The sequence below is a fragment of the Lolium perenne genome, chromosome 5 (assembly GCF_019359855.2).
Source record: "Lolium perenne isolate Kyuss_39 chromosome 5, Kyuss_2.0, whole genome shotgun sequence".
Lineage (NCBI taxonomy): Eukaryota > Viridiplantae > Streptophyta > Magnoliopsida > Poales > Poaceae > Lolium > Lolium perenne.
Genome location: NC_067248.2, coordinates 133173623 through 133198720, shown reverse-complemented (window position 1 = coordinate 133198720; position 25098 = coordinate 133173623). Strand labels below are relative to the sequence as shown.

General features: G+C 43.6%; 2 protein-coding genes across 2 annotated transcripts; both read right to left on the bottom strand.

Moving 5' to 3' along the window:
* Window positions 1-587: 587 nt before the first annotated feature.
* On the bottom strand, window positions 588-7897 carry LOC127299932 (protein ZINC INDUCED FACILITATOR-LIKE 1). The gene is made up of 17 exons (XM_051329992.2): window positions 7606-7897; window positions 7142-7182; window positions 6890-6950; window positions 6653-6755; window positions 6469-6571; window positions 6295-6348; window positions 6073-6135; window positions 3698-3747; window positions 3526-3601; window positions 2652-2828; window positions 2366-2453; window positions 2156-2241; window positions 1968-2075; window positions 1752-1796; window positions 1563-1651; window positions 1343-1386; window positions 588-1169 (listed from the first exon to the last, which is right to left on the bottom strand). The coding sequence occupies exons 1-17, from the start codon at window positions 7808-7810 to the stop codon at window positions 1066-1068; spliced, it is 1497 nt and encodes a 498-aa protein (XP_051185952.1). The 5' UTR covers window positions 7811-7897; the 3' UTR covers window positions 588-1065.
* A 14866-nt stretch (window positions 7898-22763) lies between these two features.
* Window positions 22764-24878, bottom strand: LOC127303584 (uncharacterized). Its single transcript, XM_051334301.2, has 4 exons — window positions 23831-24878; window positions 23654-23726; window positions 23291-23554; window positions 22764-23212 (listed from the first exon to the last, which is right to left on the bottom strand). The coding sequence occupies exons 2-4, from the start codon at window positions 23721-23723 to the stop codon at window positions 22767-22769; spliced, it is 780 nt and encodes a 259-aa protein (XP_051190261.2). The 5' UTR covers window positions 23724-23726; window positions 23831-24878; the 3' UTR covers window positions 22764-22766.
* Between the last annotated feature and the right edge of the window lie 220 nt (window positions 24879-25098).

The window sequence follows — 25098 nt, the reverse complement described above, 5'->3', positions numbered from 1 at the left end:
CCGAACGGCAGGGATAGCAAGTGTTATGTGGGTGCTAGGGTTTGGGAGGGAGAGAGAGGGCTGCGAGGGCGCGAGAAGGCCGGCCGGGGGCCTTTTGCCCACGGCCGGGCAAGAGGGAAGGGATTTCCTTCTTAATTCTTGCTTGATTAGATTGATACATCTCCTCTCCATATATAGAGAGATTTACTTGACTCCCAAGCAAGGGTTACTTGACCCCTAAGAAAACCATAAGACTAACGGGCCCAGGTCCATGACGTACTCTAACACCCTCACACCTTGCCCAATGAATACACACTAGAAATCGAGGGTTCAAATATTCTAAAACGCATAATCCAGATGATTTTTTATTTAAGGGGGTAATTATTGTCACAAATGCAGAACAATGAGGTAAAAAGTGGAATTTACTCTTTTGTAAAATTGATTAAACTTTATATAGTTTTACTTTTCAAAAAAAATCATGGAAATGGAGGTAGTAGGAGACTGCAAGGTACTGCTCTGGTACAACAGTCACGCTTCCTAATAAGAGGTGGCCATCCTTGGTGTCCTTTATAATCTGTTGGTTTTGCTTTTTTTTTTCGAGTACGCGCAGGAAGTCTGCGTGTTTTGTATTAAGCTTGAAAGGAGAAAAGACATCATCCAGTACAGGGAAAGGCTTTTGCGCCAGGCGTCCACAGACGGAGCCGGCCTCACCACCCACCCAAAACAACGACTACTTGCGAGATCTGCGTGTTTTGCATTTTGAGCCTTGAACTCTTCGCACAGCTTGGCGTGGAAAATACCATTTGCCACAGACGTAACTGTTGCTGTATCTGATAGTGTGGTGTCTACTTGCGAGAAACTAGCAACCCACTCGCTAGTAACCCATGAAAAGGTTGACCTGATCAACGATCATCTTCAAATGGGCTTTTCACTTCGATCTAACTAGGCATCCTCACCGAATTTACTGCCAAGTGTTGAATATTATTTTGCCACGTACGTAACTGTTGGCTTAACAATCTAACTAGACCACTTAACATGTCTATGAACTTGTGCCATGGTAACCAATTTTTTTCTCCTCTAATCTGGCTAGCTACATTCTTCAACCGGAGGCAAGACCAGAAAAGGCTCGAAGGTTGATATGAGTCCACATATCTGCACCAATATCAGCATCAGGAACACCACTTGGTCACCTGCATATTTTACACAAAAGCCGAATTGGATCAGCTAGGTGACCAAAAAGTCGTTATGTAACTTTTCGCTCCATGCCAATCTCCAATTATTCCGACAAATATACGAAATATGCTGGCTTTAATGGTTAGATATGATACAGTGTACTGTGCAAACTGATAGCTCAATTAATCACCTGGGAAGAAGGTGGCATCCTGACGTTTTTGTGCCCACGAGAATCTGCATTGATCAGTATATATTGAGTAACATTAGCTAGAGGTTAATGAAGCTTTTCTACTATCTTAAAACATTAATTAGTGGACAAAGAACTGTGAAATCTTATAAAAGTGTGTATACTTAAGTAGCATGATGTTTCACTTGTTTATGAAACACTGATAAAAGGGTGTAATACTCACAGAACACCTGCCCCTACTGGAGCAATTGCCTTGAAAAAGGACAGGGCACTTGCCGATATGCCATTTGCGGTGCCTCTTTGGTCTTGACGCTGTTATGTATTGAATTTAAGAAACATTGCATGTATCTTTTGTTAATTTACATAAATAAGGTATGACAGAAATCTACTTAATTGAGTTATATATGCGTACCACAGCATTGTTCTGAAGAAGGCACATTCCTGTGCTAATAGTAATCTACATAAGTTTGCAACAGACAGATTAGATAGACTTGAAATTAATACTTACTCCAAGTACTTAAGCCTGGAGACTGGAGTCTCCAACACTTAGAGAGTCTGTACTTGTTTTTTAAGGTTTCAACTGAAGGAAGGCATTGTATTCTAGAAAGGAAGGAACATGAATACTTACTCCAAGTACACTCTTCGTCATAGCTGCAGAGTAAAGTGCGAAAGAAAGTTTTGCTCCAGACAAGTATGTCATAAAGGGGAATGTAGCGAGGAGAAAAATGGATAAGGTCTGCAAGGTCATTGACAATATATGACTGATAATCATGAAAGAACTTTTACAATTAATGAACAATATAAAATACAACTCACTGAAGCAATACGTGAGGAAATGAGTGGCCCAAGAATTTTAATAACCCAACTATAAACGAAAAGCTGATATACAAGAAGACTAGCACCTGCAGCCAAACGAGAAAGCCCTATTACTTCACTATATAATGAACGAAAAATCGTGTAGAAAGTTTTATGAACAAATCAAAATGTTAAGAAGAAAATGCCAAGCCAGAGGGATGCAATATATACCTGCCATTGAAAGAACCTGACCAATATCTCCAGATGTGAAGGTAAGACCACCGTACTTTCTGTCACTTACTGCCCATATGGAAAGTATCTAGTGTTGCAAAATAATTTAGAGCTAAACTATCAGCAAGTTCAAAATTTTAAAGTTTAACCAAAACAGTAGATTTTGAAGAGAAAATAATTTCGTATAATTGAAAGGATTTGCCGGGGAAACTATTTAACTGGATTTGCAAGACCTGTAGCATGCAAAGTATCATGGACAAGAATTCTGAAACAGACTGATAATTACCTCACTGTATGCTGTTTCATGAAGACCAAACAAACAATATGATGCCAAAGTTGACATCCATGGCCAATTCTGGAGCAAACTTCTCTTACGAGGCAGATCCCAATGAGACTTCTGCGATGGCAAGGCTTTGACTATCCTGATATCCTTTTCAGTAATTTTATGTTTATGTATAGTTTCCTGTCGGTTCCATTTGAAATATAACCATATTAATACTAGGGGACATTCATTCCAATAACTTACAGACACACACCTATCAGCCCTATGATCTATCATCCTATGATGAAGTTACTAAAACCCTATGCATGGTACTTTTAGTATTTGAAAATTTGTGTGGAAAGAAACTTATGCATAATTCCAAAAATGCATATGCCTAAATTTTAAATATTTCATAAATTTATTGGAAATACACTTTTTTCTTGAAATACACCTGTAATATTAGGAAATCACAATTAATTTATAACATGATTTTAGAAAAGTGCACTTCACAACGAAACTGGTAGTTGGGCCTAACTCGTAAATGACAAAACAGTGAAATGTTTGGCGTGAAGTTGAGTTAATCCGGTGATGACTTTGTGACTGAAAAGTGGGGGCACTTCCATTTCTGTTGAAATTGGGAAAGTTGTGGTTGTTTGATATGTTGATACATAAAAAAAATTATTTAGTAAAACTAGTCCTTCAAAGTGTAGTTTAACTTTACAGTACCTTTTCAATTATAGTTCAATTATATTTCCAACTAGCCATTTTTAGCATGAATAGTTGTCATTAGGAATATTAAACAGTTGTGCAACAGAAAATGACAACTAAAACTAATGTGTGTTGTGACTAGTTAAATAATCATAAGAAGAGGGATTATATAGTGCAGAGATATACATACCGGAAGCCATATACAACTTATCAAAACAACAGCAGCAAAGAATGATACAGCCAGACAAGGTAAGAGATATGGGAATCTGCAAAATCCAGTTAATTAAATATGAGTAATGTTGTACTTGCAAGCAAGTTTTGATAACTAAATATATCATGTGCTTGAAGGATGCATGATCTACCTCCCAAGAACTGACTCCTTGGAGAATATTTGTGGATATTTTTCAGCAGGCTGATGAAAAGAGAGTGAAGTAATTAGGAAATGAAAGCCGTTCATCTCTTAATTTTTTGAAATAGAAAGTATACACGTAAATGCACACTCACCAGGTAATATATATTATTTTTTTATATATTAAAAAAAGTTCATCCAAAATTTAAAGCTACATAAATCATATTACATTCCAACGAAATTTAGTGGAGTATAGATTTTATAAAGCAACAAAATTTTGCTAGAAATTCCAAAAAAAAAATATGTCGATTGATTTAACATGCCAGTAAAGCTCAGATAATTGATCTGTAAATATCCTGTTAAACATTAAGTTGAAAGAATGACCATCTACACCCTACACTGATTTTCATCTCGCTCTAACATAAATTTGTATCTATCCTACGCATTACTCAGGGTGAGATAGGTATGGACCAGGCTATATAATCATTAGTAAGTATCCTCATTGTGCAATTAATGCTACCCTTATGATTGGTTGAGGCTACAGGTTGCAGATGTTGATGTTTCTTTCTGCTGATGCAAGGTGCTTGATATAGCTAGGCTGGGATTTTATGGCATAGTGTTCACTGTAGACCTTATCATACAGCCAAAACCATGTCAAGAAGCAACAGAATCAGTAAGAAGAAACATGATCAGCAGGCACATCGCTGAAAAATATGTCCACGTCATATTCTTAATTTCCTACATATTTGTTTCGTCGAGTTCCTGTTTTGTTGTCTACAAACATGAACATTATAAGGGTAATTTTTGATATATTTACTTAATATTTTTTTGGAAAAAAAAGTTCGCGCATGGCTTATCACTTCATATTGTTTGATTATGAGATCTCTGGTTGATCTTTAATCCAATATGGACAAATGTCTACATGTGTCAATCATGAAGTTTTAGAGGCACCCACGGTTTAGACTTAACCATTAATGTTTTCATCCTGGAACTGGTAAATTGTCGGTGTATATATTTTACACGTGTGATTCAACTTATCTTAATTGTGTGTCTTCTTAGTGTTTTTCATAGTACTAATATTTTGTTCGCTGCACTTATTTGGAAAGATTCTTACTAGATTGTGGCAATGCACCTTATAATCACAATAACAAATTTATTTTATGAAATTAGCAATACTCTTAATGCAACCTGCAAAACATGAATAACATGAACTAGCTAATATTTGACCATCCCGTAAGTATTCCTGTAATAGCTAAACATCCCATGCATATGCTAATTATACTAGGCCAATTATCAGTGAAATAAAAACCGGCACATGAATTAATTAAAAATTAGTTATAAATGAATTGCATTTGAGCATAACCTTTAACCATGTAGGAACTAAAAAGATAATCAGACCATCAGGCCTCAATTAATTAATCTAACTTTCTATAGCACATAACTTCATCCAAGAGCTTTAACATTAGATTACAGTTTACGAACATGAGTAAAATATCCAAAGTATTATGTTTACTTGACGGGAACTGCCTTATAGATAATAGGAACCATCGCCTATGAGATAAATTGTCATTCTGTATTTGTCTATTTAATATCCTAATGAGCTTTGAAATGTACAACTCGTGTGGAAGTGGGAAAATTAGAGAAAGCAAGTCGAGTTACAGTGGATATGATTTTTGTGCAACAAAGAGTGCATGTGAAACAGAAAATGCATGTGAACTTGGCTCATTGGCTGGTGGTGATTTCGAGGCTATAATGAGTGTTAAGACCAATTGGAATAAGGCTGTGGGAGGGGCGGATAAATAAATGTCCAATGGGTACTCCGTATTAATTGTTGTAGCTCTACGTTGGGTGTAACTGGCAGTGTTTTTTAGACTCAATAGATTTTTGTACAAAACATGAAGTTTTCGCATGTGTACAAAAGAAAATTTTATTTACATGCCCAATAATGGATCTTAGAAATAACAAGCTTCCATCATGATCACTGATGAGTGGATGCCCTATCAACCGATCTACAAAGACATTTCCAACTATCAAAGGATGGACAGTCAAGAAAATCGTACTAAGAGGGGTTTGCAAAAATGATTCTGGAGGCGAACTATGTACATATGCACATGAACAAAAATATTTAAATAAGAAATCGAGGTTTTCAGTGCATTGTTTCCCAATTAAAGATACCACTTCCATATCCTATTCTATTACGTTGATATTATATATTTTTTCTGTATTTTCAACATTGAAGGCGGTACATGTGTGATCAAAACATAAAAAAGAATGCATACTTTTTATGTCATTTAGAGTCATTTTATAATGAAAAAAGATTGTAAAACAGTTGAAGATGTTGTCTGCGCAATTACGCAAGCCACTTTTCTAGTCAGTATAGATTTGCACCTGCGAAAGGTAGCCTCCAAGTCCTGGACCAATAACAACACCAAAACCCCACATGGTGTTCACCTATAATTATGGTTTTTTTTTCAGAAAGACAATTAAAGAGAAATTAATATCATCGTTTATTAATAATTAGATTATTCTAGTTTTTATATTAAAAATATTATTGCATATACAAATAATAAAATTTTGGTTCAAACTACGTAGAGTTGCTCAAGAGATTACAATTGAGATCCCAAGAGCTTGGTGTTCAGTTGGACAAACTTCAATGGCATAAGCCTGCAACGGTCAGTAGAGGTTATGTTACCACAGACCCCTAGGAATACGGTACATATAAAAACACAACTGGGATGCCTACGTCTACATGCTTAATGAAACTGCTACATGTTAATTAAGTACCTTAACTGGTCCAAGTATACCATTTAGAGAACCTAGAAGAAGTCTTGCCGCAATCGCCATCCAATACTTTGTACTTAAGCCGAAGAGTGTCTGAAGTATGACCCTGCAACATGTACATACAAGTGACACGTACGGCTAAGTAACTCTGTACTTACAGATGAGAAATGATGTTAAATGCACTTACACAGATAGCATTGCAAAGACAATCACAGGCTTCCGGCCGAGACGATCTGAGGCGATGCCCCAGAAAATCGAAGTAATGCCTCTACCAATCATGTATGAAGCAGCTGCATTTGGAAAGACCAATAAATGGATAAATTTGAATATGCGTGACATCTCGAGTATAATCTCTCTGATAATTAATAGATAATAGTACAAATTATGATGAATTATGTTTTAACGGAGGAGGCAAAAACTATACCAAGAAAACCAGCATAGGATCCAATATCTTCCTCTGTTTTAGCAATGTGGAAGTCTCTAACCTGTAGAAAGGATACTGTAAGAGATCTTATAACCCATAAAGGTGCAGTTGCGACCTTTAGCTCCTATATTATCGCATGGATTATTACTCATTTCTGGATTTTATTATCGCATGGAATATTTAATTTCAATATTTTAATCATAATATTGTGTACAGTAATGTACAGCATATACTTTGCAATGAGATACGTACCATAAAATACATGAAGGGGAAGAGGCACGTAATTGGAAGAGCTGAAAAGGACAAACCAAGAGCATATTTTGTCAAAACTGATATGTGTCTCCAGCTAATATCAAAGTAAAAAAATAGGTTTGCAGTGATTGTGTAAGGCGGCAGGTAGAAACAAGTATATGTATAGTTCACTAAAAAAATAAGTACATGTATTGTAAAACACATATGGATGATTTACAACCAACATGTGTCAGATGTTGTCCTGTCCCTGGATATGGTACACATCCTCTGGGGATGGATTCACGGCTGGACAAAGGAAACTTCTCTTTCGTTTCTAAAAGAATAATCAGTAGAAAATATAGGAGTTTGCAATGCGATTTTAGACCAGTCTTAATTATAGTTGTGGTTTTGTTTCTGCACACGTAATTAACAGTCGACTCCGTTCTCAGATGGACAAATTAATAGATGTATGCATATAAACTTACATGCGGCGAGTGAGGTGGCGCCGACGTAGAAAAGCTCCTTGTAGGGGATGCTTCCTCGGAGGCTTACCTTCCTCCGGTCCATGGCGCAGCCAGGGCACCCGTCGTGGTGGCACGCCTCCGCCGCCGCTTCAGCCGCCGCAGCGTGGTGGCACACCACCACCGACGGTGGCGGCTTCAGCAGCAGCGCTTCCTCCATGCTGCCCATTTCGCTTTGCCTTTCTGAGTTTGTCTCTTGTTATGGACACGAAGTGATGTCTTCTTTTGACTTGATTCGATCAGCTGTGGACTGAACCGGGAGCTAGCTGGAGGTCCTACTTATACATGTACTCTGCCTAGCTAGTTTCCAAACACAGCACCAGATACTTAACTGTTCATCTTGGAACTGTCCGTGACATAGCGTCGGGGCAATTTTCATGCCTGCACGGGATGGAATGGTCCGTCGAATGCATCCATGGAGGCTCGCGAGCTACCCTTCCTTAATTAAGGTGTAGCCGTTCAATGCATGATCGATGTGAAATTGGCAGCTAGTAGGTAGTAGCCCTAAATATCAGTTGCAGCTCCAGCTCACCATAAATATCCTGATTAATTTTGTACCGTTGATACTGTTGGGAAGCATGCACTGGGTCAAACCGAATACCAAAGGGTTGCAGCTTCACCCTCTATGGAGCAGTTCTTGCGAAGGCATGAGGCTTTTGATCACTTGATGATGTTTTTGTTGAACATATTTTGTGCAGGCAGCGGTCCGCTTAATTGATTTGAGAAGCACACGGTTGAAATACACTAGACTTGCTGAAATATTTCCATCAAATAAAGCACCTATCGAAATATTTCTTGTAGCGTAACTGGTCAGTTTATTTCGAAAATATAGATCAGAACTTTTTTTTTTTGAAATGGGGGAAATATCGCCCCAGCTTCTGCATCCAAAGGATGCACACGGCTTTTTTTATTAAATTATTCACGAAACCTTACAAGAAACAATACAAAAGATCAATCTCGAAACAACCTTACTATACCTACAATGGGATGAAGAGGGTGACAATACACCAACTCACATCATCAAAAACTAAATACCTTCCCAAACCGCCCAATAGCAGGTGAGAAGCACATCCAGTCAAGCAGACTCTCAGCGCACGCCAACGCCCACGCCACAGGAGTTGCTCCCGTTGTCTTCCTCGACTCCATCTTCAAGAGAGATCATCCAATTAACCTTGCAAGACCTGCCGTCGATGCCACCATGACGCCAGACGGCTCCACCATCCTGCACCTATACATCATCCCGCATCTGCCGTTGATACCTTGCAACACCATGCCATTGAGACTCAGCGCCAACAATGTGGTAGATGAACACCACTACACCGAAAACCGCCAACATCCAGCAACTGCTCCAAAAACGATGCCCCAAGAGGTAGAACGATGCAGGGCGCACCGCCATCGTCCGATCCGGGAGACCCGAACCTAGGGTTTCCCCCGGAGCAGCACGAGTGAGAGACCGCAGACTGCGACGACGATGCCTTCAAGAAGGTAGCGGCGCTACACGTCGCCATCGTCCGCCAACCGAGGTCAGAGCACGGTTTTCACCGGCAGCTGCACATCCCCAACTCGCCGAGTGTAGTGCCAAGACGGGCAAAGATGACGCCTTCAACAAGGTAACGACGTCGACCGACGCTGCCATCATCCGCCAAGACCGAGGTCGAGGCTCAGTTTTCACCGGCCGCCATGACACCCCGGACTAGATCACCATTGCCTGAAACCTGTGTGAGATCCCATGATCCCCCACACAGGACTACCAGCCTGGCCGACCACCTCCGATGAAGAAGAAGGCCGCCTCCTCCGTCGAACCCGAGGTTGCTGCCCCGGGCGTCCTCGTGCCGCGGGAAGATCCCAAGGTCACCACCCGCACCGGCGAGAAAGGGAGGGGATGGCGCAGCCCGTCCCCCCACCAACCACCACTGGTGTGCCACCGACGGGAGGCAGGGGAGGCCACGGCACTGGCCACCGTCGCCCCTGATAAGCCCTAGATATGTATATGGAGAAGAAACTGAGAATCACCCTTGGTTAGGTAGTGGCCAGAGCTGTGTGGCATTACTCCAACTCAGGGTTGAAAACGAAACGAAATGGACTGAAACATACTTTCTTGTTTCCTTTTTTCTCATCTCCTCGGAATCGGAAACAAAACGGAAAATGTAGAAAAATAGAAGGGAAGAGGACATCACCAAAAACTAATAAGGAACAAATGTAGGAGGAGTATGATATGAAAGTGGGCATTTCTAAGGTACACTAAGGTATAATATGTTGATATATACACAAAAACTGCCTATAGAAGCCAAACAACAAAACAAGTTCAGGTTCACATCACCATATTTAATAGTACTCCCTCCGTTACATGAAGATTGTCAAACAACTTTCATGAAACAGATGGAGCAGTAAGCATGCGTGCCTTTCCATTCCTTTCGAGAGAATTAGTACGCAGACTGGCCTGCCTTTCCATTCCTTTCGAGAGAATTAGTACGCAGACTGGCCAGATGTGTGTACTCGATATACACGTCCGGGAGATAACAGCTAGCAACTCACCGTCAAAGTTAGTGCATCTCCAGCGCGGTTGATGATGAGGGGAAGGATGCCTTATCCTCCAATGCTCTGTGTAGCAGCTCGGATGATGTCTTCTTCCAAGTTTCTTCTCCATCTGTCCCAGAGGTGGTGTTTCGGTGTTTCTGGCGGCTGTATATGTTGGATCTCTGTTCCGTTTGCGCGAGGTGAATATATTTGATGAGGCAGAGCTCCTGGCGTAGCGTACGGCCGGACGGTATGGGCGGGGTCCTCCCGTACCGATGCGCACTAAACTCTGTGGAGTTCCTCCTCGCATCCCTCTTTGGCCCGCGTGTTTAAGTACTTATATGATTTTTTATCACCTCAAAATACCATAAAAATGATAGTTTTCATTGATATTTCAGCATTGCCTTAATATTTTGAGATCTTATTGAAACAAGCATAAAAGGTGTGTGAAAGCGCAGTGAAACACAGAAATCCTATTGCTACACAAGGACATCTATATGAAATAAAGGAGTAAAAACTCCAAAAATGCACTTAACCCCCTTCTCTAGTGGCTGATGCTTGAGTTGGTTAATGTACAAAAATAAATCTAGCCTCTACTTGTTGTCGAGGTGCCGTTCCGAGATGGCAACATAACGCTAAGTCAACAAATACTATTAGGCCACACGTTGCGGGGCTAGAGCCAAAGAGGCGAAGTACCTCGGTGAAGAACTTCGAAGGCGGCATGGAGAGGCCACGCTCAACGTAGGCCTTGATCATCACACGCTCACTGTGTTGCAGGTTCAGTCGCTCCTCCTTCTCCATGACCTGCCATGAGCATGCTTCGAGGAAGGCCACATCTTGCATATTCTTGAGATCTACCGCCTTGAGCTTGCATAGGCGCCAAGAGTCGCTCTCCTAGGCAACTTGGATGGAGGCATCATCTTCTTCTTTCTCCTCCTCCTCTTCTCCCTTGGTGGCCTCGAATTTCTCCGGCACCTTGATACGTCTCCGACGTATCGATAATTTCTTGTGTTCCATGCCACATTATTGATAATATCTACATGTTTTATGCACACTTTATGTCATATTCGTGCATTTTCTGGAACTAACCTATTAACAAGATGCCGAAGAGCCAGTTGCTGTTTTCTGCTGTTTTTGGTTTCAGAAATCCTAGTAACGAAATATTCTCGGAATTGGACGAAATCAACGCCCAGGGTCCTATTTTGCCACGAAGCTTCCAGAAGACCGAAGAGGAGACGAAGTGGGGCCACGAGGTGGCCACACCCTAGGGCGGCGCGGCCCAGGCCCTGGCCGCGCCGACCTGTAGTGTGGGCCCCTCGTGCCGCCTCCTGACCTGCCCTTCCGCCTACTTAAAGCCTCCGTCGCGAAACCCCCAGTACCGAGAGCCACGATACGGAAAACCTTCCAGAGACGCCGCCGCCGCCAATCCCATCTCGGGGGATTCAGGAGATCGCCTCCGGCACCCTGCCGGAGAGGGGATTCATCTCCCGGAGGACTCTACGCCGCCATGGTAGCCTCCGGAGTGATGAGTGAGTAGTTCACCCCTGGACTATGGGTCCATAGCAGTAGCTAGATGGTTGTCTTCTCCCCATTGTGCTTAATTGTCGGGTCTTGTGAGCTGCCGAACATGATCAAGATCATCTATCTGTAATTCTATATGTTGCGTTTGTTGGGATCCGATGAATAGAGAATACTATGTTATGTTGATTATCAATTCATATCTATGTGTTGTTTATGATCTTGCATGCTCTCCGTTACTAGTAGATGCTCTGGCCAAGTAGATGCTTGTAACTCCAAGAGGGAGTATTTATGCTCGATAGTGGGTTCATGTCTCCGTGAATGCAGGGGAGTGTGAGAAACCTCTAAGATTATGGATGTGCTGTTGCCACTAGGGATAAAACATTGGTGCTATGTTCGAGGATGTAGTTACTGATTACATTACGCGCAATACTTAATGCAATTGTCTGTTGTTAGCAACTTAATACTGGAGGGGGTTCGGATGATAACCTGAAGGTGGACTTTTTAGGCATAGATGCATGCTGGATAGCGGTCTATGTACTTTGTCGTAATGCCCAATTAAATCTCACAATACTTATCATGACATGTATGTGCATTGTTATGCCCTCTCTATTTGTCAATTGCCCAACTGTAATTTGTTCACCCAACATGCTGTTTATCTTATGGGAGAGACACCTCTAGTGAACTGTGGACCCCGGGCCAATTCTCTATACTGAAATACAATCTACTGCAATATTGTTCTACTGTTTTCTGCAAACAATCATCATCCACACTATACATCTAATCCTTTGTTACAGCAAGCCGATGAGATTGACAACCTCGCTGTTTCGTTGGGGCAAAGTACTTTGGTTTTGTTGTGCAGGTTCCACGTTGGCGCCGGAATCTCTGGTGTTGTGCCGCACTACATCCCGCCGCCATCAACCTTCAACGTGCTTCTTGACTCCTACTGGTTCGATTAAACCTTGGTTTCTTACTGAGGGAAACTTGCCGCTGTGCGCATCACACCTTCCTCTTGGGGTTCCCAACGGACGTGTCAACTACACGCATCAAGCAAATTTCTGGCGTCGTTGCCGGGGAGATCAAGACACGCTGCAAGGGGAGTCTCCACTTCCCAATCTCTTTACTTTGTTTTTATCTTGCTTAGTTTTATTTACTACTTTGTTTGCTGCATTATATCAAAATACAAAAAAATTAGTTGCTAGCTTTACTTTATTTACTGTCTTGCACTCTATATCAAAAACACAAAAAAAATTAGTTACTTGCATTTACTTTACTTGATTCATCATGTTTCCTTTTAATTTTACCACGAAAGACATACCGGTAGGACGTGGGTCTATAGTTGGGAGAAATAATATAGAAGAATTTTTCAATCATGTTAGTACCGTTGAAGATTTTGAAGATAGACACTTGGAAGAACTTGCTCCTACTTATGAAATTGCTGCTGCTGCTTTAGTTCGCATGTTGGAAACTAAATTTGTTAATCTCAATCCTATAATCCAACACATGTTTCTTACACTCGGTGATATGGAAGAAGGGGAAAAGAAAGATTTTGTTTTAGAAACCCTTCTTAGAGAATTTGGTGGTATAGCAAGAGAGGCTAGAAAGGTCTTTGCTAAATATGATATGCTTGGTTCTTATACCAATTTTGTTAGTCTCCTTGAAAAGATGGATATGGATAGAATAAAGTACACTAATAATATTAATGATGGTGGGGAGATCAAAGCACCAATACCATGTAAGCTCCTAGCGATGAATGATGCACTAGAAAATAATTATGCTTGGCTTGTTCCTGAAAATTTGTTTGATGAGAGTAGCAAGCCCAAGACTAATGAAAAGGGGGACGCTAAAACTTATGTATCTAATATACTATGCCTGGTTGAGAAAACTCCGCATCCCGCTGTAGATGCACCATCTCTTGATAATACTTGATACACACTTTCTGCGCCTAGCTGAGAGGCGTTAAAGAAAAGCGCTTATGGGAGACAACCCATGTTTTTACTACAGTACTTTGTTTTTATTTTGTGTCTTGGAAGTTGTTTACTGCTGTAGCAACCTCTCCTTATCTTAGTTTAGTGTTTTGTTGTGCCAAGTAAAGCCGTTGATAGTAAAGTTCATATTAGATTTGGATTACTGCGCAGAAACAGATTTCTTTGCTGTCACGAATCTGGGCTGTTTTCTCTGTAGGCAACTCAGAAAATTATGCCAATTTACGTGAGTGATCCTCAGATATGTACGCAACTTTCATTCAATTTCAGAATTTTCATTTGAGCAAGTCTGGTGCCTCGATAAAATTCGTCAATACGAACTGTTCTGTTTTTGACAGATTCTGCCTTTTATTTCGCATTGCCTCTTTTGCTATGTTGGATGAATTTCTTTGATCCATTAATGTCCAGTAGCTTTATGCAATGTCCAGAAGTGTTAAGAATGATTGTGTCACCTCTGAACATGTTAATTTTGATTGTGCACTAACCCTCTAATGAGTTGTTCTAAGTTTGGTGTGGAGGAAGTTTTCAAGGATCAAGAGAGGAGTATGATGCAATATGATCAAGGAGAGTGAAAGCTCTAAGCTTGGGGATGCCCCGGTGGTTCACCCCTGCATATTCTAAGAAGACTCAAGCGTCTAAGCTTGGGGATGCCCAAGGCATCTGACATAGGCATCCCAAATGGGCCTGCCGAATATAGTACCCGGGGTTTACTGAAGGCCCACTACCCGAAGAATAAGAAGATTCGAGAGCCCAAGATGTATTTAAGGAAAAGATAGAGTTGTAATAGGAAGTGTTATTTGTAATCTGGCGGGATGAGTTAGAAACCGTCCCGGACTCTGTAAACTTGTATAGCACGAATCCCTCGGCTCCACCTCCTATATAAAGGGGGAGTCGAGGGACGAAGAATCAATCGAATCATTGTCTGCAAACCCTAGTTTTCATAATCATCGAGTACTTTTCGGCTGAAACCTTCGAGATCTACTTACCCTCTACTTCCAACTAAACCCTAGCCTACAATCCATAGGCATTGACAAGTTGATACCTTGTCAATTGGCGCCGACCGTGGGGACTAGAGGCGTAAGGAGCTGATCTCGATGGCACGCTCAAGATCTTCGACATCGTCAACCGCAAGCAACACAATGGATCGAGGTAAACAGATCACTGCTGGTCTTGTCGATTTTGTTCCTCACCCACCCTCCCGTTTGGATGCATATGCGTATCTGGCGGAGCCCATGGAGATGACGTTCGGAAGGTTTCACTTTCGCGTCGAGAAGGAAGGATCGTATCGTGTCGAGATTTCGATTTCGTCGGGATCGTCGGTGGTCGATTCCGATTTTTCAAGCTATGCATCGTCTATCGAGTCAGGAGAAGAAGAAACCTCGGCGACACGCTACGTCAGCACCAGAGCAAGAGAGAAACTCGCCAAGATCTTCAACGACATGTCGTTTGAGTCATCTGCGGACTCATATATAAGCGATGGTTCAAGCGATGTCGACAGTTACGACTTCATCGACAAATCTCTGACAGTGGGCAAGGTCTTCATCAATCTCAACGATGATGTCACCAAACCCAACGTAGATCTGAGTACAAAGTATCATCAGATTTGTGCCATTGAAGATCAAGACGAGACATCTGAGGCTTTCGACAGTCTGGGAAATCCATACGTCGATCCCTCCAATTTGCGACAAGGCCTGGGCAACAAATACGTCGGGCCAGAGCCGCGAGATAGAGTTCAACTTTCACAAGCAGCGTGGGACAGAGCTGCGAGAGCTATGAACGGCACAGAACCAATGGCTACCACAGCCACACCAGAAGAATTGCAAGCATATCAATATAGGCTCGCACGAGCTGCCAGGAATTGAAAAAACAGACGGCTGAGTTGAACAGAGGAAGGAGGCAGCTTCGCATCCAGCAGGAGAAGGGCAGATTTAAGTCGACAATCTAGAACTACGGGTGATAGCCACAGGGAGGCGCGGAACAGAGCAAGATCAAGGCTGCAACACATACCCGAAGCAGAAAGAGAGCACTTGGTCCAAAACCTCGACATGTCTTTTATGTCGATAGATACAAGAGGAAACATCATCCCTAAGACACCAGAGGCTGGGTATATGGCGACACATGCTTTTATCCTTGCATCTAAACCACCTCCAGGTGATCCAAGGGAAACACTGTACAATATGGCGGTAGCAGGAGTTGGAGCTATGGGGACAGCGTTTGTATCAACGCCTCCCGAAGGAGCGGCAAGGCAAAATAGTCCACGACCTGCAAAGAAGCAACGGCGGCAGCACTCGAAGGGCCAAGTGGAGCAAGAGACACAGCAGCACAAGCAAGAGTCGACAGAGCGCGGCAGAGCAGAAGGGATCATCGGCAATCCCCAGAACTTAACGACGAAGATATGTGCGGCTTACCATGCTTCACGAGGAGAGTCCGAAAAACTCGAGTCCCCTCGAGATTCAAGTTACCCGATAATTTCAAGAAGTTCGACGGCCTTCAAGATCCGGAGGATTGGCTAGTCGACTATCCGGAGACGGTGAAGCTGACAGAGGAACTAGGGCAACAGCCATGCAAAGCATCCAGGTGCACTTGAGTGGAGCCGCACGATCGTGGATAAAGAAACTCGCTCCAGGATCCATCGACAGCTGGGAAAGTTTCGAGGACGTGTTCGTCAAGAACTTCAGATCTACGTGCAAAAAACCCGCGTCGTTAGAGGAGTTGAGAGCATGTCGACAAAAGCCAGATGAGCCAATGAGAAAGTACATCCAAAGGTGGAATATCATCAAAAACTCGGCAGAAAATATATCTGACGAGAGGGCAATAGATGCGTTTGTCGCAGGAGTCAGGCGTGGAGATTTTGTCGAGGACTTGGGAAGGACCAATCCAAAGACAGTATCCGCGTTAATGGAGATAGCAAATAAATGGGCAGATGGAGAAGACGCTGTCCACAACAAACGACACAGGTCGCCGGAGGAGGACCGTGGTCGAAACTATCAACCGAGGCGAAGATTTCCTCGGACGTACCAGAACTACGACGCTCCAGGACAAATTTCGGCAGGTTTTCGGACAAATACAGGAGGAAGCAACAGAGATGATTACCAGAGAAGCAGTGAACAGCGAGGTGATAACAGGGATGATTCACGCAACGAGGCAAAATAGCGGGCCTAGGTTCCCAAGACCTTTCGTGTCCCCTGAAGAGATGATGAACGGACCGTGCCAGATACACTTTTTCCTCGACAGCAACGGCAAAAGACAGTCAGGGCACTTGCAGAAAGACTGTCGAAATTTTCAAGCAATGTTGCGGTATGCAGAGAACGCTAATGCGCGGGCAGCACAGAGAAATCCTCGAGAACCTAGAAGCGAGATTCACTTGCCGCCTCCTCCCGCGATTACAGACGACAATCGGCATCAGCTCAGAATAGCGGCAGCACCTGCACCACCACCTTATGTTGATCCTAACTCCAATGGAGCAGTGTCGATGATTCAGAAGGGAAGGCCGTCCAATAGAGCTCAGAAAGTAATTTCACGACAGGTGTTTATGGCAGAGAAAATGCCTCCACCAACAGTTGAGTACCTTAATTGGTCAGGACAAGATATCGGCTTCACAATAGCAGATCATCCGCAGCAAGTTCCTCGACCAGGGCAGTCAGCACTTATTTTGCCAGCAGTTATCGCGGGATTTGATGTCTCTCGAGTGTTCATAGACGGCGGCAGCAGCTTGAACCTTATGTATGCAGATACATTGAGGAAGATGAACATATCTTTAGCAAACTTGAAACCAACAGACACAAGGTTCCACGGCATCACACCGGAGAAACCAAGTTATCCATTGGGAAAGATCAATCTCGACGTTCAGTTTGGGACCCGAGAAAATTATAGAATCGAGAGGCTCGAGTTTGAAGTCGTGGATTTTCCGTCGCAATATCACGCTTTGTTGGGACGACCAGCATATGCTAGATTTATGGCGGTGGCACATTATACATACTTGTTGTGGAGGATGCCTGGACCAAAGGGACCAATCACAGTCAAAGGAAGCTTTGCCTTAGCCGATAAGTGCGACAAGGATTTCCACCGGTTATCAGAAACTTTCGGGATGCAAGCTGAGTACTTGGCGTCAAAAAGCATGACTGATTACGACGTCTTGCCCAGGACGTTGGAAGGCCAAACAAAGAATCAACTTTCGATGCAGAAAAATTCAAAAGAGGTGCAGATTCACCCGACAGACCCAAAAAAGACGACATCTATCGCAAACGACATGGATATCGCATAGGAAAGCGCGCTCGTCGAGTTCCTCCGTGAGCACTGGAAAATCTTCGCATGGTGTCCAGCTGACATGCCAGGAGTACCCAGGGAACTTGCCGAGCACCACCTAAACTTGGATCCACTAGCGAGACCAATCAAACAGCCTTTGCGGCGTTTTTCGGAACCAAACCGCAAAGCCATGCTGTCAGAAATCAATCGACTACAAGAAGCTGGTTTTATCAAAGAGATATTCACAGAAGCCACATGGGTAGCAAATCCTGTGTTGGTGCCGAAGAAAAACACTAAGGTCCTTCGCATGTGCGTCGACTTTACGTGTCTCAATAAACATTGTCCAAAGGATCACTTTCCCCTCCCGAGGATCGATCAAATTATCGACTCCACGGCTGGATGTGAACGTCTTTCCTTCCTGGATGCATATTCTGGTTATAACCAGATCAGATTGAAAGAAGAAGATGAAGCAAAGACCGCGTTTATTACACCTTACGGCGTATTTTGCTACAGAACAATGCCCTTTGGTCTAAAAAATGCGGGAGCAACATATCAGAGGATGATGCAGAAGTGTTTGGCGACACAGATTGGGAAGAACGTGCAAGTATACATTGATGATGTCGTCATAACATCAAAAAAGGGGGCAACGCTGATCGAGGATCTCAAGGAAACCTTCGACAACCTTGATAAGTTTTGCCTCAAACTGAACCCGACGAAGTGTTCTTTCGGCGTCCCAGCAGGAGAACTTCTGGGGTTCCTAGTTTCAGCAAGAGGGATTGAAGCAAACCCCGATAAAATACAAGCTATCGTAACAATGAGGAAGCCAACAAAGTTGAAAGAAATACAACAGCTAACTGGGCGAGTCGCAGCTTTGAGCAGATTCATCGCGAGGTTGGGAGAAAAAGCGTTGCCGTTCTACGCTTTGATAAAACAGGGAGACAAATTCCAGTGGAACGAAGAAGCCGATAGAGCTTTCGAGGATTTGAAGCGCACAATTTCGACACCACCAATTTTGGTGGCACCAAAAGAAAGGGAACCTCTCCTGCTGTATATCGCAGCCACACCCCAAGTGGTGAGCACGGTGTTAGTTGTCGAAAGGGAAGAAGAAGGAAAACTCCACGGCGTGCAGAGGCCAGTATACTTCGTTAGCGAAGTTTTATCGCCCTCAAAACAAAGGTATCCTCAGTACCAAAAGATAGCATATGGAGTGTTCACGACAGCACGAAAATTGCGCCACTATTTTTCGGCACATCCGATCGTAGTGGTCAATGAAGCTCCTTTGTCAAATATATTGAACAACCCAGAAGCTACGGGTCGTGTCTCCCTTTGGGGAATAGAACTTTCCCCTCGGGACATCACGTATGAAAAAAGAAAAGCAATCAAGTCGCAAGTTCTGCCGGACTTCATCGCAGAGTGGATGGAGTTGCAAAACACAGGACCCCAGGACTTATCGAGAACCTGGACCATGAACTTTGATGGGTCCAAGAGACTAGAAGGGTGGCGCAGAGTAGTACTCATATCACCTGAAGGCGACAAGTTGAAGTACATCCTTCGGATGACGTTCCCTAACGCATCTAACAATGAAGCAGAATATGAGGCTCTCATACACGGGATGAAGATGGCGAAAGCCTGCGGTGCAACTAGACTAAAAATCTTTGGCGACTCACAGTTGGTGGCACAGCAAGTTATGAACCAGTGTGACGCAGTCAATGATAGCATGATGGCATATAAGGAGGTGTACAACGAGCTCGAGAAGTTGTTTGATGGATGCGAAGTAAATCATATTAGTAGATTGAGCAACGACGAAGCCGACGTTCTTGCAAACATCGGATCGCAATGCCTTGCAGTGCCGCCAGGTGTATTCTGGGAAGAGATAACAGAGAGATCCACTAAGTCGACAAAATCAAAAAAGAAGGAGAAGAAACCCTCGGGGGCTACCAAGGAAAAGCAAGAGGACGAAGAAGAAGATCAGGACCTGGTCATGGTGATACAGATACCGTGGATGCAGCCGTACATATCATACATCCTAAGGAAAGAAATACCCGACGATCCAGTTGAGGCAAGGCGAGTAATTCGACGCTCCAAAGCTTTCACGGTGGTCAAGGGAGAATTGTATAAGCGAAGTATTTCAGGCGTCTTGCAAAGGTGCGTCACACCCGAAGAAGGAAGAATAATTCTGAAGGATGTACACGAAGGAATATGTGGCCACCACGCAAGTAGTCGAGCTATCGCAGCCAAGGTTTTTCGGGCAGGATTCTACTGGTTGACAGCAATCGAGGACGCCAAGGACATAGTAAGAACTTGCGACGCGTGTCAAAGGTTTGCCGCAAAACCTCACTCTCCAGCAGCAGAGCTAGCACCAATACCATTGTCATGGCCCTTTGCTCAATGGGGACTTGATATGGTGGGTAAGTTACACAAATCCTGGCCAGGAGGAAAGGAGTACATGCTAGTAGCTGTCGATAAGTTTACAAAGTGGATAGAAGCGAAGCCGATAAATTCACCAGATGGAGCATCCGCAGTAAAATTCGTAAAAGGCCTCGTCTTCAGATTTGGAGTGCCCCACAAAGATCCTGAGACAACGGCGGTAACTTCACATCCCATGAATTCAAAGATTATTGCGAAGAGGTGGGTATCAAGCTGAACTTTGCGTCGCTTGCACATCCTCAAACCAATGGGCAAGTCGAGCAAGCCAATGGCATCATCTGCACTGGCATCAAGAAGCGCTTGTTAGGACCACTCGGAAAAAGCTCGACATACCTGGCCGTAAGAACTACCAAGCGTGTTGTGGAGCATCCGAACAACACCAAACACAGCAACGCAGGAAACTCCGTTTTTCCTGGTTCACGGAGCAGAGGCAGTACTACCAATCGAGATAGAGCACAACTCTCCACGTGTCGCTGAATATGATGAAGAAACGTCGAGAAGAACGCTAGAAGACGACGTCGACGCACTTGATGAAGCTCGAGATGAAGTATTATCTCGGGTAACCAAATATCAACAGGACTTGAAGAATTACCACAGTCGACGTTTGCGGCCAAGATCTTTTCAGGTGGGAGACCTAGTTCTTCGGCTCACGCAAAAAAGTCATGAAAAACTCGAGTCACCATGGCTTGGCCCTTACATTGTTACGGAAGTAATCGGAGGAGGAGCATACAGGATAAAGGACAAGAAGACAGGGGTGGAGGAGCCAAACCCCTGGAACGTGGCGCAACTTAGGCGTTTCTACGCTTAGAGTCGAAATATAGTCCTTGTAAAACTTCAATGTACTGAAACGCCCGCGAGTTTTCAGACGCACTCTTTTCCTTTTTCGGGGCACCGAGTGGGGCCGGAGAAGGTTTTTAATGAGGCGGGCTCGCGGTGCTGCAATATAATAAAGATAGTGACAATATAACTTTTCTTCTTTATCGACATGATCAAAGTCTTTGCTCCGACGAATTTCAATATAGTTCATCGACAACAGAAAAGCCTTGCCTTGGTATTCAAATACCTCGTGAGTCAATAAAAATACAAAATAGTACTCAATAAAAAGCTCGGGGGCTCATATTCGCCGTAAATATATAAATGCCTTGGTTCAAAACCTCGCAAATATACAAATACAGTAAAAAGTCACCGAAACACTCGGGGGCTAGACAAACAGAAAAATATAATGATTGCTTTACAATATAGTCATGGATTACAAAGAAGAAATATCTACAAGAGGAAAACAACTAGTCTTGATTCAATATGTCATCAAGAGTAACTCTGTTTTCTTCAGAGCAAGACCAAGAAAATCGGCATAATGGCCATCGGCAAAAAAGTCGGCGTCCATCCGAAGAAGGTCTTCAATCATTTCTTCGGCTATAGGCGTAACCTTCGTGTTAATCCTGTCAACACCAACTCTTCGACGTTTTACCTTTTAATGAACTTTCGCGACAACCTGGGTAAGGTCAAGATTCGAGTGGCAGATCTGGAGCATAATAAGAGCAAATACGCGCCAGCTACCAGTTGAGCTTTGACAAAATCGTGGATACTGCGAGCATCCTTGAACCTTTCCATCAATTCAGGAAGAGTTTTTGGTTGGACGTTCCGAGGAAACATGGAGTTGTAAACCATGGACAAGGTCTTGGTACAGAAGTCAAGGAAGTCGCGAGTTTGAGAGGTGCGATCTTGAAATCGACAATTTGGCGGGTCCTCTCTCGGGGTAGCCCAAAACAAAGAACCATGGTCCAGGGAAAGATTAACAAGGAGGTTTGTCCTAGCATTTACCCTCTCTTCCTCGGCGGCATCAGTAAAGGCACCTATCAAAACAAAGAAATGGAAACCTTTAAGAGACAATAGCATGAAGATGAAAGATATCAGAGGATGAAATAGGCATACCCGACATATCTGCACTGGCTTCATTCATTAATTCGAGCATGAAATTTTCTCGAGTAGTCGCTTTTTCAGCCTCGGAAGCAGCAATTTCCTTAGCAGCCACGGCCTCGCGAGCTTGCTGGAGAGCAACTTTTTCGGCTTCAGATGACTTACGAGATTGCTCCATCATCATAAGTGTTTGCTTCTTCGCATACTGAAGTTGTTGTCGAAGTTCGTCCAGTTCTTGCGACAAGGTATCGTCGACAGGTGCAGTATCAGCAAAAGCTCTCCTCGCGCGAGAAGAAGAAGGCGAAACATTGGAAGGAGCGGAAGTTGGAGTATAGTTATCAAATATCAACTGAAATTTAAACAGGACAACATCAAACGACAAGCAAAGATAGTTTTTCATTAATCTCTCGGAATAATTACAAGGGCATTACAGTGGAGCTAAGGAAATACGTGTCGCCAAATGATTACTTTGGCGACAAGAGCAAAAGAAACAGAAAGAAAAACAGAGGCATGCAACTAGACCTCCGGCCTTGACGAGCTAGGAGTCGACGATGGCTTAATCCCGAGATAGGCCAAGATCTTCTTTGTGTTGGGCTTGGCCGCCTTAATCAGCGACTTCCACCTTGACTGCTCTATTTGCTCGGTGTCGCCAACTTTCATCCAGTCAATAGTCTGTCGACTGTCAGCAACCAACGCGACAGTGTTCTCAACGGCAACCTTCATATTTTCTTGGCGCATCTTCAGTCCAAGGTCTTCCGGTGTATTGAACATCTTGGCAAGGTTGAGGAAAGTCGCAGGCTCCTCTTTCTTCGGGAAGAAGTAGGGGAACAATGCCAACAACACGGCGCTAGCATTCGACACACCTTCACGAATCTCGGACCCATGAAGCTCCAGATAGGAAAGTGCGTCAAGGACAGGGTCATTGACAGGATTCGTCAGATCAAAATCCTGGTTTGTTTGGGCTGTCAAGGAAACAAAGCATTAGTGAAAAGACAAGAAACAACGATTCTCATAAAAATAGAAGGGATCAGCAAACTTACTGAAAGTGCGGCGACTCTGAGTTTTCAGGCGCTTGAGGATTCCTTCTTCACGAGAAGCTTGCGCAGCTTTGTGCTCATCTAAGGCAGCTGTAGCATCCTCAAGTTTTTTCTGCAATTCCTCGACACCAGCAGCTTTCGCCTTGGCTTCATCAGCTTCGGCCTTGGCTTTGCTAGCAGCGAGGTCGGCTTTCTTGCGGGCCGCCTCACTTTGCTCAAGTTTTCGAGCAAGTGCGTCGGCGCGTTCGTTGGCCTCTGCAAGTTTCTCTGTCGAGATACGGAAAAGAGAGAGAAGAAAGATCAAAAATCGCGACAAGCAACAGGAGTAAAAAATCAAGGACAAACAGCAAGTATCAAAGTCGTTACCTTCGGCTCTATTAGCATATTCACGGTACCCAATAAATTGGGAACCGATGCGGAGAAGATCCTTGATCATAGGCTGTTCGACGTGAACACAGCAAGAGAAACATCGGCATGAAAAAGAGAAAAGGTGTGGAAAAACAAAAAAAAAATATATATATATATAGATGTCGACAAAATTACATCATCTAGGAGCAGAGTCGACGAACTGCCCAACTGAGGGGCAGGTTCAACAATCTTTTCCACCCTTGTCCTTTTTGGTGAAGGAGCAAGGGGGCTTGACGGTGGAGTAGTGGTGACGACGTTTTGTTGAGGAGGCGACGTTTCTTCCCCTTCAACTAGCGTGTCTGAGGCAAGTACAGTACGCGACGTGCTTGTCCGAGGAGCCACGTCAGTAGTTGGTACTTCTTCTTCCTCATCACTGTTGACCAAAAAATCGGCAGCATAAAAAGCAAGACAAGATAAATATTTCGAGTACAAAAATAGGGAGAAATAAAGACGACTTACGAGCTGACGAGGGATTCAACATAAGGATCATAAGCTGCCTTCGGATGAGAAGGAACAACTTCTTCAGCCTTAGAGGTGCCAGAATCCTCGGCATCATTCCTTTTCCTTTTGTTCCTTGGAGAAACAGCAGGAGGAAGGGATTGCGTCGATTCACTGGCTTCAGACTCAATTTCTTTGTCACGAGAAGCCGCAGATTTGTGAGAACCCGCGACTTCACTTTCAGGAACAGAAGAACCTTGAGTATCTTCGGCAACGATGGCCTGTTCTTCGACTTCTCCACCCTCAGGAAGAGGAGGAAGGGAAGTCATAGTAGGATGGTTCTGTAAAAATAGCGACAAAAGGAAAATTAAAGAGATGACAATACAATGAGATGCAGAGAAAGTGCGAAACAGGATAAAAACTCGGGAAGACAAAATACCTCGGGGAGTGGATTGGTGGAGCTGTACGGTTCCACGCGACAAGAGGAAGGAACTGGGTCCTTGCCTAGGCGAGAAAGTCTTCGAACCAACTTCTCCAAGTCCTTGGTGGAGAGATCACCGGAGATTCTGTTGGCGTCATTTTTACCAGAGTACGTCCAAAGGGGATTTTTGCGAGCCTGAAGAGGCTGCACTCTAATCCTAAGGAAGTAGGCAGTGATTTGAACACCAGACAGCTCCTTGCCTCGAGTGTTTTGAAGCTGACGAATGCGAGACATGAGTGCCTCTGTCGCCTTTTTCTCATCCTCGGAAGCTTCGGCATCCCAGGAACGGCGGCGCTGAATTCTGGCACTTCCGTCGAAAGGGATTATGTTGTGTTCTACGGAGTTGGCGCTTTCTTCGTGAATGTAGAGCCACTTTTTGCGCCATCCTTGGATAGAATCAGGAAACTTGACGTCGAAATAGTCAACATCAGTACGAACACAGATAACAACGCCACCTATGTTATAAGTGACGTTGTGGGAGCCA

Excerpts from the sequence above, each read along its gene's own strand:
- LOC127299932 (XM_051329992.2), bottom strand. The coding sequence starts at position 7,810 with ATGGGCAGCATGGAGGAAGCGCTGCTGCTGAAGCCGCCACCGTCGGTG. Across the intron at positions 6,136-6,294 it reads AAGCTCTTGGGATCTCAATT|GTGAACACCATGTGGGGTTT; the intron begins GTAATCTCTTGA and ends CCATAATTATAG. Across the intron at positions 3,748-6,072 it reads TTGGAGGCTACCTTTCGCAG|CCTGCTGAAAAATATCCACA; the intron begins GTGCAAATCTAT and ends TCTTTTCATCAG.
- LOC127303584 (XM_051334301.2), bottom strand. The coding sequence starts at position 23,723 with ATGATCAAGGATCTTCTCCGCATCGGTTCCCAATTTATTGGGTACCGT. Across the intron at positions 23,555-23,653 it reads ATATGCTAATAGAGCCGAAG|AGAAACTTGCAGAGGCCAAC; the intron begins GTAACGACTTTG and ends GTATCTCGACAG. Across the intron at positions 23,213-23,290 it reads TCAGAGTCGCCGCACTTTCA|CCCAAACAAACCAGGATTTT; the intron begins GTAAGTTTGCTG and ends TTTCCTTGACAG.